General features: G+C 48.6%; 1 protein-coding gene across 2 annotated transcripts in view; it reads right to left on the bottom strand.

Moving 5' to 3' along the window:
* Nucleotides 1–1,761: 1,761 nt before the first annotated feature.
* Nucleotides 1,762–18,766, bottom strand: part of bmp1a (bone morphogenetic protein 1a) — a 39,025-nt gene continuing 22,020 nt past the window's right edge. For both annotated transcript variants that reach the window (XM_064347343.1, XM_064347342.1), the window contains exons 7-20: nt 13,554–13,678; nt 11,422–11,537; nt 11,033–11,135; nt 10,637–10,753; nt 10,126–10,271; nt 8,346–8,541; nt 7,663–7,788; nt 5,893–6,053; nt 5,349–5,529; nt 5,071–5,196; nt 4,737–4,864; nt 4,073–4,286; nt 3,559–3,809; nt 1,762–2,700 (exon numbers count right to left, since the gene is read on the bottom strand). In XM_064347343.1, coding sequence (XP_064203413.1) covers nt 2,566–2,700; nt 3,559–3,809; nt 4,073–4,286; nt 4,737–4,864; nt 5,071–5,196; nt 5,349–5,529; nt 5,893–6,053; nt 7,663–7,788; nt 8,346–8,541; nt 10,126–10,271; nt 10,637–10,753; nt 11,033–11,135; nt 11,422–11,537; nt 13,554–13,678 — 2,125 coding nt within the window. In that variant the 3' untranslated portion in view covers nt 1,762–2,565. The remainder of the gene's footprint in view (nt 2,701–3,558; nt 3,810–4,072; nt 4,287–4,736; nt 4,865–5,070; nt 5,197–5,348; nt 5,530–5,892; nt 6,054–7,662; nt 7,789–8,345; nt 8,542–10,125; nt 10,272–10,636; nt 10,754–11,032; nt 11,136–11,421; nt 11,538–13,553; nt 13,679–18,766) is intronic.

Here is an 18,766-nt window from a genome sequence, read left to right as displayed (position 1 = left end):
AATGATTTTCTGTTTTTGAGCACATTCAACTAATTAGATCAGAGCACATTTCATAATTCAGATTGAATTTGGAGGAATTCTAATAAATTAATGTCCTACATTTCTACACAAATGTAATTTGGAAAGATTACGAAGTTACGAAGGCAGGGCAATGCTTTTATATGATTTACAAGAGAACCACTGGGAAAAAAAACTGAATGATAACAGTTGCTCTCCATCTTCTCTCTGCACCAATTGAGAAACATCACACACCCTCCAAACTGTGAGCCAAAGACCCACTTGTAGCAATACCCTCCAGGGTACCTCCTGCCATTTATGTTGACTGCCACTGTTTGTAATGCTTTGGGTGGATGCACTCCACACTGAGCAACAGGAACCTGCTAGAAATGCTAGGTAATGGCATGCATGCGATACATTACTCAAGCACAAAGTCTGGGGGAAGTAGCAGGCAGGAAACTAACTGAGAAACAAAACCGGTACATGCATCAGTGTCAGGCAGAAATGAGTCGAATCATTGGGGTGAATCGAAAGGAAATTGCCAGTTGTCTCCTCAGATACGACGCACAGGTGTTCCTGTACGGAAATAGCCGGCGCGGCGCCCTCGGCGAACGTTGCCGGAACAATCTGTGCCTGGCACAGCCGGAGGCACCTCGACAGATGAGGTGCACTTCAGACTAATCAATCCTGTGGAACTGTTTCTCTGCGAGATGAAAAAAAAACTCATCCAGGGACCTCGGGCTACAATCATCCACTGCTCCTGTAAGAGGACTGGTTTTAGAAGGCAGATCATGAAATCTAAGACCGAGACAGACAGAAAGCAGGAGAGAGAGAGAGAGAGAAAGACAGAGAGAGAGAAAGAGAGAGAGAGAGAGAGAGAGAGAGAGAGTGTGCAATTCAAAACCAAGCGACAGCGAGTTTAGAGCACCTGCTGGAGGCCCCCAGGCAGCGACTATCGATCTGGAATTTGCAAACAAAATCTGTGACTTCAGAGAGTGCAGTAAGCGCTGCCTGTCACAACAGCAGTACCCATCACATCCAGCGATGCAGAGTACACTGAGATTAGCACACCTGCAAAGAGACAGATGGAACGGAAAAGTATGAGAAGGTGACAACTGGACAGCTAATACCTCAGATCACCGCAAATCCCTACTCTTACCTCCTGAGGCACACGTGACTTCACTCTGAAGACGACTGGGTGTGCTTTGCAGTCATCAGCCAAACACAAATGAGTCTCGATCATGCCCCAGTGTGTTTCTATGACAACCGGTACCCCATTGTTTAAGGTCTTCCTTGGCAGGCTGCAGCTCTGACCTGCAATCACAGTGGTCCAATCTCCCCTCCTGTGCAGATGTCAGAACACTGCGAGCCCCAGCTCCGCTACCATGGAAATGGAGCCATCGGGAATTAATGCAGCGCCTCACCTCCTCTGGTGAGAAATATATAATTAGCATCTGGTGCTCCTGCCACAGAGAAGAAATGAAAATCACACCTAAAGTGCAAAAGCAATGGGGACTCAGTACTGCTTCACACAACCTGTGTCTTTAGCTCCTCACCTTAGAAAAAGTGCTTTGAAAAGAGTGATGAGAGGAGAAATAGAAGCCTATTGAAATACAATGCTTAAAACCGCACCGCAAGATTGGTATTGACACGGCACAAAGGATTCTTGATTCGGGTCCATGTATTTCTACGACATTGTGAACTGGAAACTAATGCCATTTTCAGAGGTAACAGGCGCTTAAAAGACAAGCAATTAACAACCAGTAGACATGGACCACATTTCATTTATTAGTCCTTTAATAAGATAACTGCTTCTTAAATTTTTCTTTGTTAACGGTAATAATGAAGAAGTTAACCCCAGACCGACGTCCGACAAATGCTGGTGCTGCAAAGGTGCAGCAGCTTTCTTTCTTTGTAATTACATGCAAGTCTCTGACATACAGTATCAAAAATCACTAGTTAAGGGTACAGATTCCTTTAGGATTGTGAACCCTTTAACAAAAGGCAGGACAGGGGTGAAGAGGGGAGGAGCGTTCCGGAGATTTTGGGGACAGGAGGGCAGGTGCATCCTTCTGGGCCCTCCCGTACCGACTCCCCACCCCCCTCCCCCTGACGTGGTGGGCTGGTCCGACCAAAAGCAGGAATCTGACTGGTTCATGCCTGCCTTTCAGAGGATCCTGAGAAACCATTGTTGTTCATTTTTGATCTTTGTTCGGAGGTGTCTTTAAAAAAAAAAAAAAAAAAACTAAAAAAACAAAAAACAATTCCAAGTCAACTCAATTCTCGCCCAGAATCCACCTAACCCGGTATATCCACCCACCCACCCCCCCGTCGTAACCATAAAAAAGGTAAAAACAAGGTCTACTGCAGAATGGCTTAACTCCTCACAGTCAAGGGGGGGAGCCTGTGGTCCTTTGGAGCTGAGGGGCGCCTGGTGGTCTTGCGGCTGTTCCGTCTGGTCTGGATGATCTTGGCGGGCGGGGGTCTCCGGGCGTCAGGCTGGCGCCTCCCCTTGGGCCCCCTCCGCCTCGCCCTCTGCCCCGCTCGGCTCCTCCCTGCCCCCGCTGGTCACTTGCGTGAGTGCAGTGTGTCTTGGAATTTGGTGCTGGTGTATCGCACGTGAAAGCCCTTCTTGTTGATGGTGTCGTCGGAGTGGAACTTGATGACAATGGAGTCGCCGGCCGAGTAGATCTCCTCTGGGGGCTGGGGGGGGGGAGAAACAGAGCGGTTCAACCGGTCTTCCCCCACAAACACTCAGCTGTTCACGTGCATAAAAAAGGTGCCAGTTGAAGGTGAAATGATGACTGCGATGTGGGAGGAGCGGGTAGGTGGGGGAGCTGCCAGTCAACGTCCTTAAATCAAACTGCGGGTCTCTAATGAGCTTTTCACTTAACTCCACGATCCTTCGTTTGCTTTGCCGCTCTACTTTAAATAGACCGAGCATCCCAACGGTGCAGCGCGCATTAAGTGCTCTCATATACCTGCCAATTCTGATTTACCGGGATAGGTGTCAGGAAAAGAAGCCGAACTCATTGAGCCGCCATAAATGAAATCAAGCTGTTCTCTGACCTATCAAACAACCCTTTCATTCCCCAACCGGCCTCGTTGCTCTCCCTTCCGCCACCGCCGCCGCCGCACGCCACCCCATTAGCCCCGACCCCCCCCCCCCCCCCGCAGACCATCACTCAAAAGACTGATTGGCACCCTCAGATTGCAAGGGCCCCTTTTATCAGGCTCTGCAGCCACGGATCATGAAGCAATACATCACAACCTGGAGGGAACGAATCAACGGTAATGAAGCCATTAAGGGCTGGGGAGCCATGGAGGAAAGCGGAGAGCCGCCCGGCCTCCAGTCCCATTACCTCAGAAGGGCACCGTAAAGACTCCACATCAGAAAGCCGGCCCTCAAAACCAGCCCGTCAATAACGCGTGGCGAGCCCGCTTTCCCAGCTCATCACGGGGCTGACGTCGATAAAGACCCCGATAATGGAGAGCCGGGAGAGAGTCGACTGCTCCCCCCCCTCCTCCCCCCCTTGCCCTTTCCTCGGGAGCTCGGCTCACCCCTGATCCGCAGTAGCGGCCCAGCCTCGGGGACTTGTTGTCGGCGCCGTCGAAGAGCTCCATGTAGTCGTAGCCGCAGTCGGCCTCCTCCTCGATCTCGAAGGTCTGGAAGATGAGCTCCACGCCGTAGCCCTTCTCCGCAGAGATCACCCACTGGCAGTCCGAGCCCCCGGGGTAGTTATTGTCCCCAAACTGGGCGTGGGAGTACAGGTCTTTCGTCTTGACCTCTGCTTTCAGACGACCTCCACACTCTGAACAGACACAGAATACCACACACACACACAGTACAGAGGGTTAAGTAGGAATAAGCGCTGCTGGCAAATACATTGGTATTCTACAAGCAAGCAAACACAGAAAAGGGCAAATGTTACAAGCTGTACTTGGGAAACAGGAAACACAACACCGGTCGGCTTATGAGAAAACGGCACCAAACTAAGTGAGATCCTTCCACAGCAGATACAGTATATTCTGCTGCTGTACTGCCTGCTGACCCTCAGGGCTCCACATTAACTACCTGCAGTGTGGGAGGCCTCGAAGCCTTTCTTCTGGACCGAGTTGTCGGAGAAGAAGCGGATGAACATCTTGTTGCCGCTGGAGATGACCGGCTGCGGTTTCTTGGTGCCGCAGTAGCGGCCCAGGCTGGGGGCCTTGCCGTCGCGCCCGTCGTAGATCTCGATGTGGTCATAGGCGCATTCCAGGTGGGCCTCCATGTCGATCTCGTTGAAGGCCTTAAAAGACAGAGATGGACGCAGCACGAGTGTGAGAGGGAAGGGTGGATCACCTGGAGCGCACATTTGAAAAACATCCTAACGTATTACATACACAAGGCACAGGTTTCTCTCACAGAGTGAAGTCTTGCTACAAGCCTATACTCACATATGCACAGATCAGAGAAAGCGTGCATGCATGAATTCTCTTTCATTCTTTGAGTGAGCCCACGTTCGCCTTGATCTTGCAGTAAAACTTCCAAGCAATGGAGAGGGACAGAACTCAAAGCACAGAGACTGCAAGCCGTGTAAGAAAAATCGCGGGGATCAAAAATTCAGGAAAGAAGTCGGTCGACTCCGCTACGTAGCCGAGTCCTCAATCACTTCAACAGCCCAACAGCACACACCCATGGAACACAGGAGCAAGATGAGCCGCGGACAGAATGGAAGGGGGCGGGGTGGGGCACGTACGAGTTTGATGCGATGGCCTGGGGTGGTGGACAGGGCCCAGGAGCATGCCTTCTTGCTGGGGTATTTATCGGGCCAATTGGGGCTTGTGATGATACCAGTCACGCTGTTCACAATGTGATCGCAGCCCGCTGCAAAAACACATCCACAAAATGTCAAAATGGCGGCCGCTCTCCAAGCCACACACTGAGCACCTGTATTCTTGGCACACGCCCGCCCCTGACCCCCCCACTGCTACCAGAAGATATTTCCTAAAAATAGCCTGGGTTTCTGGCATCACGCAGAGCCCCGAAGGCTCCCCGCGGGGGCCAGGATCGGGTGGGCGGGGGCGCCGTACCTTCTTTGCAGTCGTGCTTGTTTTCGTGCAGCACGAAGCCGCTCCGGCACTGGCAGCTGTAGCTCCCGAAGGTGTTGACACACTCGTGCTGGCAGCCGCCGTTCTCCTTGGAGCACTCGTCCTTGTCTGGGAAGGAAACGATACCTCAGCGGCTGCTCGCTCTCCCGCCCCCAACTGCCCCCCCCCCCCCCCAACCCCGTCCTTCGCAGCCCATGGCCAGACGTCAATCACAAATCACCATGACGGCGATTCCCCACCCCTCCTCTCCCGCGGCTCACCGGAGAAGAACTGGGCCTTGAAGCCTTTCTTGGAGACGGTGTTGTCGGACTTGAACTCGATGCGCATGTTGTTGTACTGCGAGGTGATGGCTTCTGGCTTCTCGGCGCCGCAGAATTTACCGTGCAGCTTAGAGTCCGCCGACAGCCCGCTTCTCACTTCCACGTAATCGTACTTGCACACCTGGAGACAGAGACGTCTGGGGGTGAGGCGATTCCAACAGCCTCCATGAATCAGCGCAAACGTTTTTTCCAACGATATGAAACCAGATGCGCGACATATGAAACTGAACAGAAAGCTAAATGAGTAAATAGCCTGCTTTGCCTTCACGTGATAACCCTCAGCTAAGGAAAAATTAACAAAGGAAATACCGCGAAGGCTGTGAGTGTGAGCATTTCAGGTGCGACCCCTCTCACCTACCACTTTCAAAGAGTCCTTGTCTAATTGCAACAATACAATGATAAATATTCCCTCGAACATCACTTCAAATCAAAATAAAAAATTTAAAAACCATAAAAATACAATAGCGTCTCGCCAGGCGCTCACATCGTTGCCCTCGGTCTCGAAGACGTCGAACACCAGGGTGATGCGGTACTGCGTGGGGGCCACCAGCTGCCAGATGCAGTTCTTGTTGGGCGGGTACTCCCTGGGCCAGCCGGGGCTGGTGATGGAGCCGTTGAGTTTGGTGATGAAGCCTCCGCAGGCAGCTGCAGAGAGGACACAAGCATTAACAAAAAGCCACCACTCCACTTTGATCCATAGAGTGCTGAAACATTTATATTTCAGTGTATGCATTTACAAAGAGATTCAGGTAAGCCAGCTTCCCGTTTTAATAGCAAGGGAGTGTTCAAGCATTTCATTCTGTGGAAATGTGTAGTGCAATTCATCAGCTCAACTGACAGGCTTTAAAGTCTTTAAAGTCTACGAACCTACATCCAAATCAAGAGCACCTCGCATCTAGAGTCATTCTAATGCAACGTCCTCCTGTGTTGTTGTGTAGGCGATTTCTGAACACTGAAAGTGATTCCAGTGAAGCGCTGCACCACTATAAATCAAAACAGATAATTCATGTCCAGCACCGAGAGATAAAACCGGTTCAGCGGCCTTGCGGTCAGCGTCTAGCCCGACATCGGGAGATGATTATCAATCGGCAGTCATAGCAAACGGCTTAATAAATTACAGCCACCGCTGCAGCGCTCGGCTCTCAGTATTAGGGAAAGACTAGAGTGATGGTTCGTGCAATGGCCTGACCTGGCCTGGTGTGCATTTGCATAGTCGTGTAATGTACTGTACTATATGTCAAACTGCTTCAGTCTTATCAGCACAAGAGTCACCCTGACACATAAGTCATTTCCAAGAACGGACTACCACCGTTGCCTTTTTCTGGATTGCTTTGACGCCAGTTGAGAACTCTGTGTTTCTTTCTTGTCTTGCCTTAAGGGGAGACATATTTCTGCTGAACGTAATTAAGCTGGGTTTTACTGACCAGTTTAAAGTGCAATAACAGAGAAGCACCTCTAGATGCAGACAGTGGTTAGATTTTGAGCAGAAGCAATAAAACAATGGTCTGATTAGCTCAGCAATAAAAACATTGAGATGAATATATCAGGTGTGTGAAAGAACGGGATTGACTTCACAGGATTCCTCCAGACACTTCAATTTCACCATCTCGAGGTTGTTTATATCAATCAATATCAGACAGAGGACCAGAAGCAATTGCAGTCGTCTACATGGGACATTGTTAAAGCAATCAAATCTATCTTGGGGTTTGCAATATAACTATAATCATAATACATTGTGGCAAGGTTATATTGCAATGGAACTTGTGTTTATAAACTTTGGATTTTATTTTGTGCAGTTGTAAAGAGCTGAATGTGTGATGGACGAGTATCTGAGAGATGGGAACACAGCATGTTTACAAGGACACGGGAGTGTGTAAGAGTTGGGGACACAGAATCCTTACAGGGACACAGGAGTGTGAGAGAGATGGGGACACAGGGTTTTTACAGGGACACAGTGTGTGAGAGATGGGGACACACAGGAGTGTGTGAGAGATTAGGAGATGCTGTGCTTGTGAGTACAGAAGAGTGAGACAGGAATAGGAGATTTGTAGGGACAGTGATGCGGGGACAGCAAGCCTGTGGGACGAAAGAGTGTGTAAAAGATGGGAGGTGGTACATTTGTGGGGACACAGGACCGAGGTATGTTGGGCAGGTAAAACAGTGGGTTTGTAAGGACAGAACGCCGAGGTGTGGACATTGTTTTGATGTGCACACAGAGACAGCGGAAAGACGTCAGCTCCAGGCTTTCACTTACCCTCACAGCTGCGCTTGTCAGATGCCAGCTCGTACCCGGGGTCGCAAGCACACTTGTAGCTGCCCAGAGTGTTGACACAGCGCTGCTCACAGCGACCGTTGTCAGGCTTGGAGCACTCATCCATCTCTGCAGTACAAACAACAGATCGGTGTGAGTCACCGCCTGAACACCACCAATCTTATGTCAGCCGCACACAGGCGACAACAACACTCGAGATAAACTCACAAAAGTGATTGTTCCTGTCCTGCTCGCTGATTGGTTGGTAAGCCTACCAGCTGTGACAATATTCATAATAACCATACAGTGTATCGCTATTTTCCAGATCATCTTTTCTTGTAAAACTGCATCAATATGGATACATTTGTGTAGTTTGACATACACTGTACACTACCAGCCACAGAGGGACAGAGGGTAATAAGCACTTCAGGGCAAATTTGATCATTATGAAAATACGCAACAATAGAAAGAAATATGCAGCACTGTCATTCAGAAATGATGTTCCCACAAAGTTCACAAAGCAGCCAGTACATTTGAATATACAGCTTCTGGCAAACAAAATCCATCAAAACTGACTCTGACTTAGAACTAGGCTCATTCTTATTGACTCTTTATCACGTCAATGTTTTTCAGAAGAAATAAGCCCTCTAGCTTGGCTCTCGCTAGCTTGGCTCTCGACCTCTGACCTTTGAAGAAGTTGGCAGCAAAGCCGGCCTTGTTGACGGATCCGTCGGACACGAACTTCATCCACAGCTGGTTGGAGCTGGTCTTGATGTCGTCCGGCTTGTCGTAGCCGCAGAAGCGGCCCAGGAGGGGGCTGGTCTCCGAGTGGCCGTCCCGCACCTCCAGGTAGTCGTAAGCGCAGCTGTCGTGCCTCTCGATCTGCGGGGCGAGAGGGTGACATGAGAGGGCGGGAGGGACAGTGGAACTCTGGGTAATCTACCCTAAGAGAAAAGAGGGAGCGGTAGCATGCAGTGTGTTAGGCCACGCATAGCAAAAAGCCCTATTCTCATGCCTGGATTTCTGCGACAAATACTAGCAGAGGATCTATGCTTAATCCCGAACTTACAATTCATTTTACGATTTTATCGCCACTCAAGCTCAAGAGGAAAAGGGGGGGGCTGTCACTCTCCAGAAGTGATAAAAAGATTCGCCCGGTTAATCCGTTATACAGTAACACCGGTGCACAGCCATGGCAGGTATTAGTATTGACATTCATCATTTTTCGTGAACATGCCTATATCATAATGATTTTTTGTCCTGGATTTAAAAGTTGCATTGCTGTTGAATCTCAGGCAATGGAGTCTGGGCAGGGAATAGACCACGTAACTGACTGGATTTATCACACACTTAAAAGCAGCACCAAAACAAAGGGAGACAGGGCCAGCAGCAGGAAGGAAAGTCTGATCTCTCTGGGTCCACAGCCAGCTGGGGAAAAGACACTGGCAGGTGAAGAGAATCACAAAGCACACTCCGTTCAGGGCCACAGGCAGCAACGCTTTCTGACCTGAACTGCACTCAGAATTTGACGGATTGCTTAGATAACGGTTGGCAAAAAAACGGTTCCAGGTGACGTACAGGACAGCACCTCCGTGTCTACGGCGGAAAAGGAACGGTTGGAGGTTCGAGGGAAAGGGAACTGAGGTTATGAGTTGAATTTCAAAGGCATCTGACTTGAACCCCACTAAGAACATCTGAGAGCAAAGTACACCCAAGGTACAGATGAGCAGCACCCTGTGAAGAATCTGAGACTACGGTAAGCGTCAGATGAAAGGCACTATTGAAGGAACCAGCAACAGACCGCATGCACATGCACTCAAAAGAGGTGTCAAGCTGTTATTCATCTGTTACAATAAGGGTTTGTTCAAGGTATACAGCCATATAATGCATCACTGTGTTTTCTTTATCTTACAGGTAAAGTCATTATTTTTAACCACTAGTCTGTGAAAATATCATCAATATGAGCAACAAGCTCTCAACCATGAAATTATGCAACAGTTTTACATTAAAAAAAAAAAGTCTAACTTTTCAAAGTTACCTCCTTTTGTTTCAGTTTGAGAGACACAAAACCAAATCTGCTTTATCTGATTCAAGCAGGGATGTCTTCTGCGTTACAGTAAACCCACTGTGCCGAGAACGCATTCTCACAACTGTGCTAAGACTTTCACAGGTCGGTCTGGTTGTTCAGGAGTACACGTGTTTCTCGGTGAGTGGCCTCAGAAGACATAAACCGGCTCCATTTTAACTCTCTTCAAGTTTTACAGCAGCCACTTCACCATGAAACTCAGCAGAGTCCAGTATTTGGCATCATTATTAAAGAAAAACAGCCTTTATTTCATGCACTTCAAACCTAAACCTGAACAGAGAGAAGATGCTATTTTAAGGAGGTGATAGTCTGTGAAGGTGTGTGAGAGGACATGATGAATTAGACCTGTGTTTGGGAGAACTTTCTCTATTCTCTCTCACCTCGAAGGACTGGAAGGTTAGGCCCACGTGGAAACCTTGTGCCACGGTGATCTTCCACACGCACACTTTGTTGGGTCGGTAGTCGTCGGGGTAATTGGGAGACTGGATCTGCCCGTTGTCCCGCTTCACCTCCCCGCCGCAGATCGCTGAGACAGAGAGAACCCGAACGCCTTAATCACCGATGACATCATCAACGGGGCACAAAGCGCTGCGACTCACCTCCCCTTGACACCGAGAGCAACAAGCCTCCGGGCTCCTTCATTACACATCACGGGAAACACAAACCCAGACTCAGGCACACAGCTGCACCGTGGCGCACATTAATGAGGTGGCAAACCAGATTAGCCTTGCGCTGAATGCTATGTGTTTGACAGGTTGGCAGTCTGGCAGTTGACCCCGCTAATAAAACCGCAGCAATCCCCTGACCAGACCCGAGCTGGCCCACTCGCGGATTGGCACGGAGGGCTCGGCGCAGGCGGAGCGTGACAGAGCGGGCGGCGGCTGACGCTACCTTCGTACACCGCCGAGAAGCCCTTGCCAACCCAGTTGCTGCTGCTGCGGAACTCGATCCACAGCCGGCTGTCGGTGGAGATGATTGGCTCTGGCACCTTATCCCCACAGAAACGACCTGGAGAGCACACAAGAGTCAGGCCCCATTGCACCGAGGTCCTAAAATAATCAGCTGGGCATTTCTACACTCGAAACTTACCACTACAAAAAGCAAAAGCAATATTTCATTCGCAGTTCTATGACTCAGACTATAAAACAGAAACTATGAAACAAAACCATGGATTAAAAAGAAGTAGCAGCACAGAGTGAGGATGTGATTGGTGAAAACTCAATAATGGTGGAATGGTGCAAGACTTTAAGGCAACGAGATACTAGTTATCTTCAGTTAAAGACTGACCTTTCAAAGGAGCTTTTCGCCAGTAGCCATCTCTGATCTCAACATGGTCATACCAGCATAGATGACTCCTATACAGATCCATGGATGTGAAGTTCAGAATGATCTTTAAAACAACAAAGGAGATTGAAGTTATTATTATGTCAAGGTTCATATAGTTAAGACAAACCAGAAAGCAGTAACTGCTCAGAAAAAACAGTAAAAAGATTAAACAGACCAAGAGCACCTTCAGGAAGCCTGCCAGAATCCGTACAGTTCAGGTATGAGGCCCTTAAATTTTGTCAAACACATTCATCTTTCTCACAGGCTCGAGTGAACCCCTTGAACTCTCTGTCTGGATTCCCGCTCCCGCAAATTTCCACGATGAAGCATTCAGCGTCTAATGTGCCCACCTTTTCTCCAGGCGTGACAGATATCCTCCAGATGCAGTGCATGTACGCTGAATATCCGTTAGGGAATCCAGGAGACGAGAAGTTCCCGTTGCTGTCCTGCAAGCTGTCACCACATCCTGCCCGGAGACAAGACATGTAGAGCGTGAAGACTTCTCGTTGGCCAAAGGGTTGAATCATGGGGTAGGCAGGCTACTGGCTGTTAGGGTGTAAGTGATGCATGGTGATGGTTCCTTTTACAATGCAATACAGTTCATCACCGAACTTTAGTGTAGGAGGCTCAATTTCTGTCAAACATGCTATAAGAGACCTGCAACACAGAACAATCCCCATCAAAAGGCAGCTCTTCTCTTTCATGTTCAAAGGCACATCTGCTGTAGATATTGAACTTCCTCTCAAAGATGAAGGATAGGAAAAAGGGGATCAAGGACAAAGAGACTGAAATATCCTATAGCTCCTAGAAGCTTATATAGAGAAAACCTCAACAACATTTCTGTAGCTCTCACAAACTAGCCCGGAGAAATCTGTACTAGATTATCACAGCAGATGTCAGAAAGAGAGAGAGAGAGAGAGAGAGAGAAAGAGGGAAGTAGAGAGAGAGAGAGATCAAACATTCTATTTCTTGGACACCTACCTGTCAAAATATTACCTCTAATCTTACTTGTCCCATTTTTATTTCAACCATAATGATTAAAAAACCCATCTACTGTTCATTTTCACTGACGCCCTGCTCATAACGTTTTGGCCGGCCTATTAAAGAAGATGGAAAGAGATTTTGTCAAATAATGTGCGGCGGAGGTCCGATGATGTAAACCGTTAACAAGAGGTCTAGCACTCCGAGGCTGACAACCTCCCCCAGGAACCCAGTGCGAACAAGGAATCCACCATCCACTCCAGATTCTCTGTGAGTCAGCTGTGAGGATCCTTCCTAACCCCCCTCCACCCGCCACCCCCCGAGAACGCCGAGCGCCACATCATCCATCGGCATCTGGTTCACAGATCAGACGGACGCACTCCTCACCCCCTTTCACACTGAGGGCAGACTGTCAGCGCGAGGCTCCTCCACTCCGTACCGTTAAACAACACTCTCTAATCCACCGCCTTTCATCCTCAAACCACCACCACGGTTTAGGCAGCAGGGCTCTGTAAATCTCTTCCCAAAAACCCCCCCCGCCGGTTCTCGGTTTCGCGGTTCGGTGATCAGAATCAGCGATAAGAGCGAGCGCTTGTTTTTGACAGAGGAACATTCTGATTCTAACGTCCCCGCGCTTTCCGCCAAGACGTTTTTTGTTTTGTTTATTCTTTTTTGGCCGCCCACACAGTGTCCACAAACTGGACAAACAAACTCACGAGATGACGAGCGCACGATGTGGCTACACGCGTAAACGCGCGGACGCGTCGACGTCATAACGTTTCCTCACTTCCTCCAGGACCCAGTTTGTTTGTCTCCCCGCATACACAAACCAGAGAACGCTATGTATGACTTGATGACGGCCGAATGACGCAGGGGCGCAGGGGACGGGGGGGAATACGTCCCCCCCAGTTTCACAGGGACCCCTATCCGTCCCCCCAGATAGGGGTAGTTCGATAAGCTTAAAAGTTGAGACCCTTCTTTTGCTCACAGTTTGGTCCCCCCCACTTCAAAAATCTCTCCTGCGCTGATGTAATGACGGCATTGCCCTTTACCTCACGTAAGCGATACAAGTGCGGACACGCAAGCGGGGGAGTGGGGAGTGAGGAGTGGGTTGGATGTTGATTCACAGCTTCTTCGCGGCCCATCAGTCTCCTGAGGCCAGCTGTTCTCTTGCCATCTTCTGGGAAACGGCTCTGATAGACTTCCTGTCCAAGGGCACTGTTTACATTCTCTCCCCCGGCCCAGGAAGCACGGCAACTGTAGCCCAGGATACGCCGGCGCATCGGCGGTGGGTGTTCAGCTATTTCAACACTACATAAAGCAGGCCCCGCATTCCGAGAATCGTGGGAGCAGCCCCGCACACGGACACTTTCCGCGCCCCGCGGACAGGGTTCGGCTGTGACCCGGGGCAGCCCGCGGTACGGAAAAAGCAGCGGCTACAGAGCCGCCCTTCCCCCACCGCTTCGCCGGTTGCGCCGCGGCCGAACCGCGCTGCTCTTACTTGAGCACTTGTAGAGCTTGCGCGCCTGTGCGATGTCCCCTTTGCTCAGTCTGGTCCTCTGGCCGATGGGTGGCCGGACCCCGTTCACATCGTAGCGCGGCAAGATGGTGTCTAAGAAGATGCCTCTGCATTGTAGGAAGGAAAAAAAATAATTGTGAGTAACTGAGAGAATACATATGAAATAAACGCTCAGTTGTGTAGGTTCACAAGGACTTTTTGACAATAATCCGATTCAGATGTACTGAAACATAACATTTATAGCTTATAATGATTTCCTATACTTGTCCCTGAAAATGTTTGTTTTAATAAGAGGTTGTGTAAAATGCACACAAACAATAAAACAATTAATTTGGTAGATAACAGTTAAAACAACACAGCACTGTACCTGTAATTGTAACTAAGAAAATAAGGACCGTAATTAAGTGAGTTACACATGATTGCCTATGGAATTGCTTTCTAAGTACCGTTTTACTTTGAGGCTTTAAACTGCCTGAACACACACACACACACACACACACACACAGATACGCACGCACAGAATTGATATTAAATTCATGTATTCACGCATTCATTCAGGATGGCAAATGTTAAGCCACAGACAGCGTTACCTCATCTCCATTGACTTAAAATGTTATTTAATGATTCACTTTAGGATGTTGACCTACAGATATGGACTCAATTGGCCAGAGCTGAATGTGAAAGGCTGCCAAGTGGAACTGCTGCCAAGGAATCATATTCAAGGAGAGTGCCAAGAAAATCCAGGGAAGCAGAAACCTTGCGCTGCCTCCTCTCATTCTAAGGACCACTTAATGGCAGGGAATTGAGACATTTAGTCTGGGAACATTCATTGTTCATCTTCACGGCAGCAAGGTACCGTACAAACTGACCAGGAGGAGTGCAGGTGTGTGTACCCCTCCAAAACCTTCCAAATAAATGACCTGGAAATGTTGGCACCTACGAATCTCCAGGCTCTGCCTGTAATGCTAACATTATGGGGCGATAATGCTGACACAAGTTTCGGGGCATTCCAGCTGAGCTGTGGGAGGACGGGGCGTAGTGCCAGGCCACGCTGCGCGGGCTGAGTCACGAAGGCTCTCACGGAGAACACGGAAAACCAGACAGGGAGGGTTGACCTCTGCAAGCGACCCCTGGACTTCCCCCATAGCACACACAAAAAAAACACAAAAAATAAAATCAGCAATATCTTGCTCAGAGTTCACCAGTACCACTCAGAGGTGCTTTCTGATGACAAAACCATTTTTTTGAGCGTGGGACTACATTGATATTTTAAGTGACACATTGAGAACCACTTTTTATCAAAGGAACGTCATTTGTAGAGTCATATACACAATACAATGGAACCATCACACGAACATCTTAAAACACTACATTTTTTTAAAAAAAAGAAGAAAACATGTAGTGTAGGAGTTATTGTAATACAATACAGCACACACCCATAGACAAAACATCTACAGCCGCCTACAGCAGCAGAACAGAGGCAAAGTACTGCTTGCTTTCAGAACAGAGAATTCCAGGTGATGCAAGATTTCCCATCTTCCCAAATATTCCATTTCCCTTTCACTCTGTCTCCGGTCTTCTTACTTGACCGGTTTTTGTTCATTTGGTTTTTTTTCCACCCTTCTGGAACTGTACAAACAAACGCATCACTCGTTGCTAACGGCGACTTGCCCGCAGTCCAACATGGCTCCAGCTGGGAGGCCTTCCCACTCAGAATCAAATTACAGGAGACAGCGTAGCCCAGACTCTGCACCACCTCAGCTGCGCATTCCAGATTCACCACTCTACAATATTGATCCGATTTCGTATTTTTTATGTAATGCAGATTAAAATTTAAACCACTTCCCAGTGAAAGCCAAAAAAAAGGCAACATTGGAAGAAAAACTCTCAGCCCTACACCATGTACCCTAGATCTGAGCATACATTCTGTTCTTATTGCGGCTTACAGACATCCAGTCTGAGAGAGCATCGCTCTATGCACGCCCAATCACAGCGTGTCTGTGACAGCATCGAGGCAAAACCCGTGTCTTGCTTTGAGCTCTCAAAACTGCACTGCGCCACGGCAGACACGTAATATAGCGTCTGAATATTTTCCAGACCCCGTGCCTCTCAAAGGTCCACGATAATTAGATGCTTAGGAACAAAATGGCTCTCATTGTAAACATCAATTAGCATTATTCAGACAATGACCGTTCCAAGTATACCTTAACAATTTCTGTTTTCTTTCCCTCTCTCCCTCGCCTGAATAGAAGCCTAGAACGGCCCGCACAGAGACGCCCTTCGGGGTCCTTTCCCACTGTTTTCTCACTTGACACTTTGGTACTTTATCGCCGTTCCTTTCCCTCCTCTGCGGCGGGCGAAGGCTTGCTCCCGCTCCGTTCCCATGGCGACACGCTCATCAACGGCAGGCATGTGCAAACAGAGCCGCCTGAGCTAACAGTTTAAGCGCGGGCCGGCGGCTCCCAGGAACCCCGGCGCTGGCTGCTGGAGAATAGGGCCACTCCGGCCGGTGTCAGCCCAGAACAAAGGAACCAACTGGCAGGTCTCTATTTGCTTTGGCACTCCGCTCGACTCCGTGGGCCCCGAAAACATTTCCTAAAAATAAATGGGCTCGAGGGGGGGGATAAAAAAAAAAAAAAGTGAGAGGACCTGTCTCCCTTGTCCCCCCCCCCAGAGGATCGTCCGGTCAAGAAGGCCGGCCGTGAAATCCTTCAAACAACAATGGGAGCAGAAGTGGCGGCTTCCCACGGTGATTTACAGTAAAAACGCACCGCGAGACCCAAGGACGGGGGGGGGAATAAAGGAAACCGGTGGTGAAAAGTAAATCAGCTTGTCAACTAGCCTTTTTACAAAGAAGAGAACGCGAGACTTATCACGGACACCAGAGCGAACCGAAACAGGTTAATCAGGCGCGACGCGACAAAAGGAGCCCGCGTTCTTTTAAGACCGAACGAGCACAAAGGGCGGCGGAGAAAGACTTAAAGGCCGCAATTCATTGAAGTAGACAGAATCCTAATTTGGTTCGCAGAAAACAAACCTCTTGTGCTTTTTTTAAACCCTCACCGTGAAATATTGCCAAAAGGCAGCCGGCTACTTTAAGGCTTCGGACACAACCTCACATCCACTAAAAGCGAACGAAGCTGGAGGCGGTGTGCTCCTTTTGCTGGATAATTACAGCATAGGGGTGAATCTCAGTAAGAGCGGTTTAACTGCAGCTCCAACACAGCAATATCAACTCAGTTCTGAGCAGCTGTCCTCACAGGCCATCTCTTTGGTAAATGATTTTCCACAGGACCATACTGAAAAATTTTGTTAGTCGAACCGAGCTCTCATATGCATTCAGATTTCGTCCGCACTGAAGAAATGCGTTTGGTGTCAATTTTCTTATTACTGAATGCACTTGGCACAGAGCAGAGAGAGGAGGAAAGACAGCATACAACAGGACAAAAATGAGTACTCCCAACTTCTAATATCAAGAATGAAAAGACTTTGGAAACTTTCTGAGTAATACGGGCCAATTGTTCCTGAGGCATGCCTCCGTATTAAACCTCAGCCTCCTTCTGTAGAAAGCATTTGCCCTCCATTTCCCAGAATCCTCCTGCCACGAGTGACTAGCAATTTGTTTGGGAAATGGCCCAGACAGTGAAGCTACAAATGCAACGTGCATGGAGGAATAAAGGACCGGGAAAAAAACCAAAAATGAAAAATAAGAACAGGAAAAAAAAAACAAAACAAAAAAAAAACGCCACAAGCCCAAACAGCTGGTTCTCATATCAGAACAGTGTGGTAATCGTCACAGCCTGTCCTTGCCTTTTACGCACTCGCTCGCGTGGACCGGTGCTCGTGTTACAGCCACACAGGGGAACTGCTGCAGAGGACCGTCAGAAAAGGAGGCTGGAATGTGGAAAAACAACCCTAGCAATACCCGCCTGCGATACCCGCCTGCAGTACCCACCTACAGTACCCACCTGCACCTGCAGTACCTGCCTGCAGTACCCACCTGCAGTACCCGCCTGCAGTACCCGCCTGCAGTACCCACCTGCACCTGCAGTACCTGCCTGCAGTACCCACCTGCAGTACCCGCCTGCAGTACCCACCTGCAGTACCTGCCTGTAGTACCCACCTGCAGTACCCGCCTGCAGTACCCGCCTGCAGTACCCGCCTGCAGTACCCGCCAGCAATATTCGCCTGCACTACTCGTCTACAGAATGTGCTGATCAGAAAAAGGTTGACAAACAGAAAAAAGCATAGAAGAACTTGCGCCATAAACCAGACAGACCGTGCTGTTCATGTCCTACAGCTCTTTGTGTTTATCAACAGCCTCCTCTCCCAAATGCTCCGCTTTCAAGAAAGCCAGCACTTCATTATGAGCCTCCAGCGTCCAACATGGAACTGCAGATGCTTTCCCTCAAGTCTGTGCGATTACTGCTTTTCACAGGGATATAAGCTACAGCTATACACCAACCTGCAACCCCCACCCGCCCCCCCAAATAAAAGAGGGGAAAAAAAGAGGACTGGTCAAACCCAAAAAAAAAACACAAGCATATTGCCATGGCTTCTTTCTCCAATCCAAACCAAGGAATAGCCACTTTAACACAGCTGTACATTTTATTGATGGGCTGGAATCTGAGAGAAGTTCCAGAAACATCTAATAAGAATCCTAGCAAAACTGAAATCAGCTGGAGCAGACTGAAAGGTTGGCACGAGAGGGCTTTGTTAAGATGATGAAACATTTGCTCCTCTATTTTCCTTTGCCAAGGAGGAAGCTAGTCAGTTGCATAACTTTAAAATGCTTAACCAGAGATGGAAGGCCAAAGTGAAACATTGCCTTTTGCAAACTTGCAACAGAAAAAAAAAAACTGTCACTGAGAACATTTGTATTGATCACCACATGCTGGTATGTGGCAGAAAATAAGAAAATGCAGGAACCGTGGCAAGGATTATGTAAGCATCCTTTGTTACCTCTACCTCAGCAGCATTAGGTGTTAGAAGAACAGAGCAATAACACAGATTGTGCGTCACAAGTATGTTGTGAGCAGACATTATCTAACTCAGTCTTGGTTCCATTGTCAAAAACATTCTGTCCATTTCCAATTACAAAAAGGTGTTGCCTTTTTTCTCCTCACGTGGTGAAACAAGGCCACCAAAACAACAGTGGTCTTTACTGTATTTGCACGTTTTTTTGCCGATGCTAC

The sequence above is a fragment of the Anguilla rostrata genome, chromosome 8 (genome assembly GCF_018555375.3).
Source record: "Anguilla rostrata isolate EN2019 chromosome 8, ASM1855537v3, whole genome shotgun sequence".
Classification (NCBI taxonomy): domain Eukaryota; kingdom Metazoa; phylum Chordata; class Actinopteri; order Anguilliformes; family Anguillidae; genus Anguilla; species Anguilla rostrata.
The sequence above is the reverse complement of the archived record's forward strand: the minus strand, read 5'-3'. Positions and strand labels throughout refer to the sequence as shown.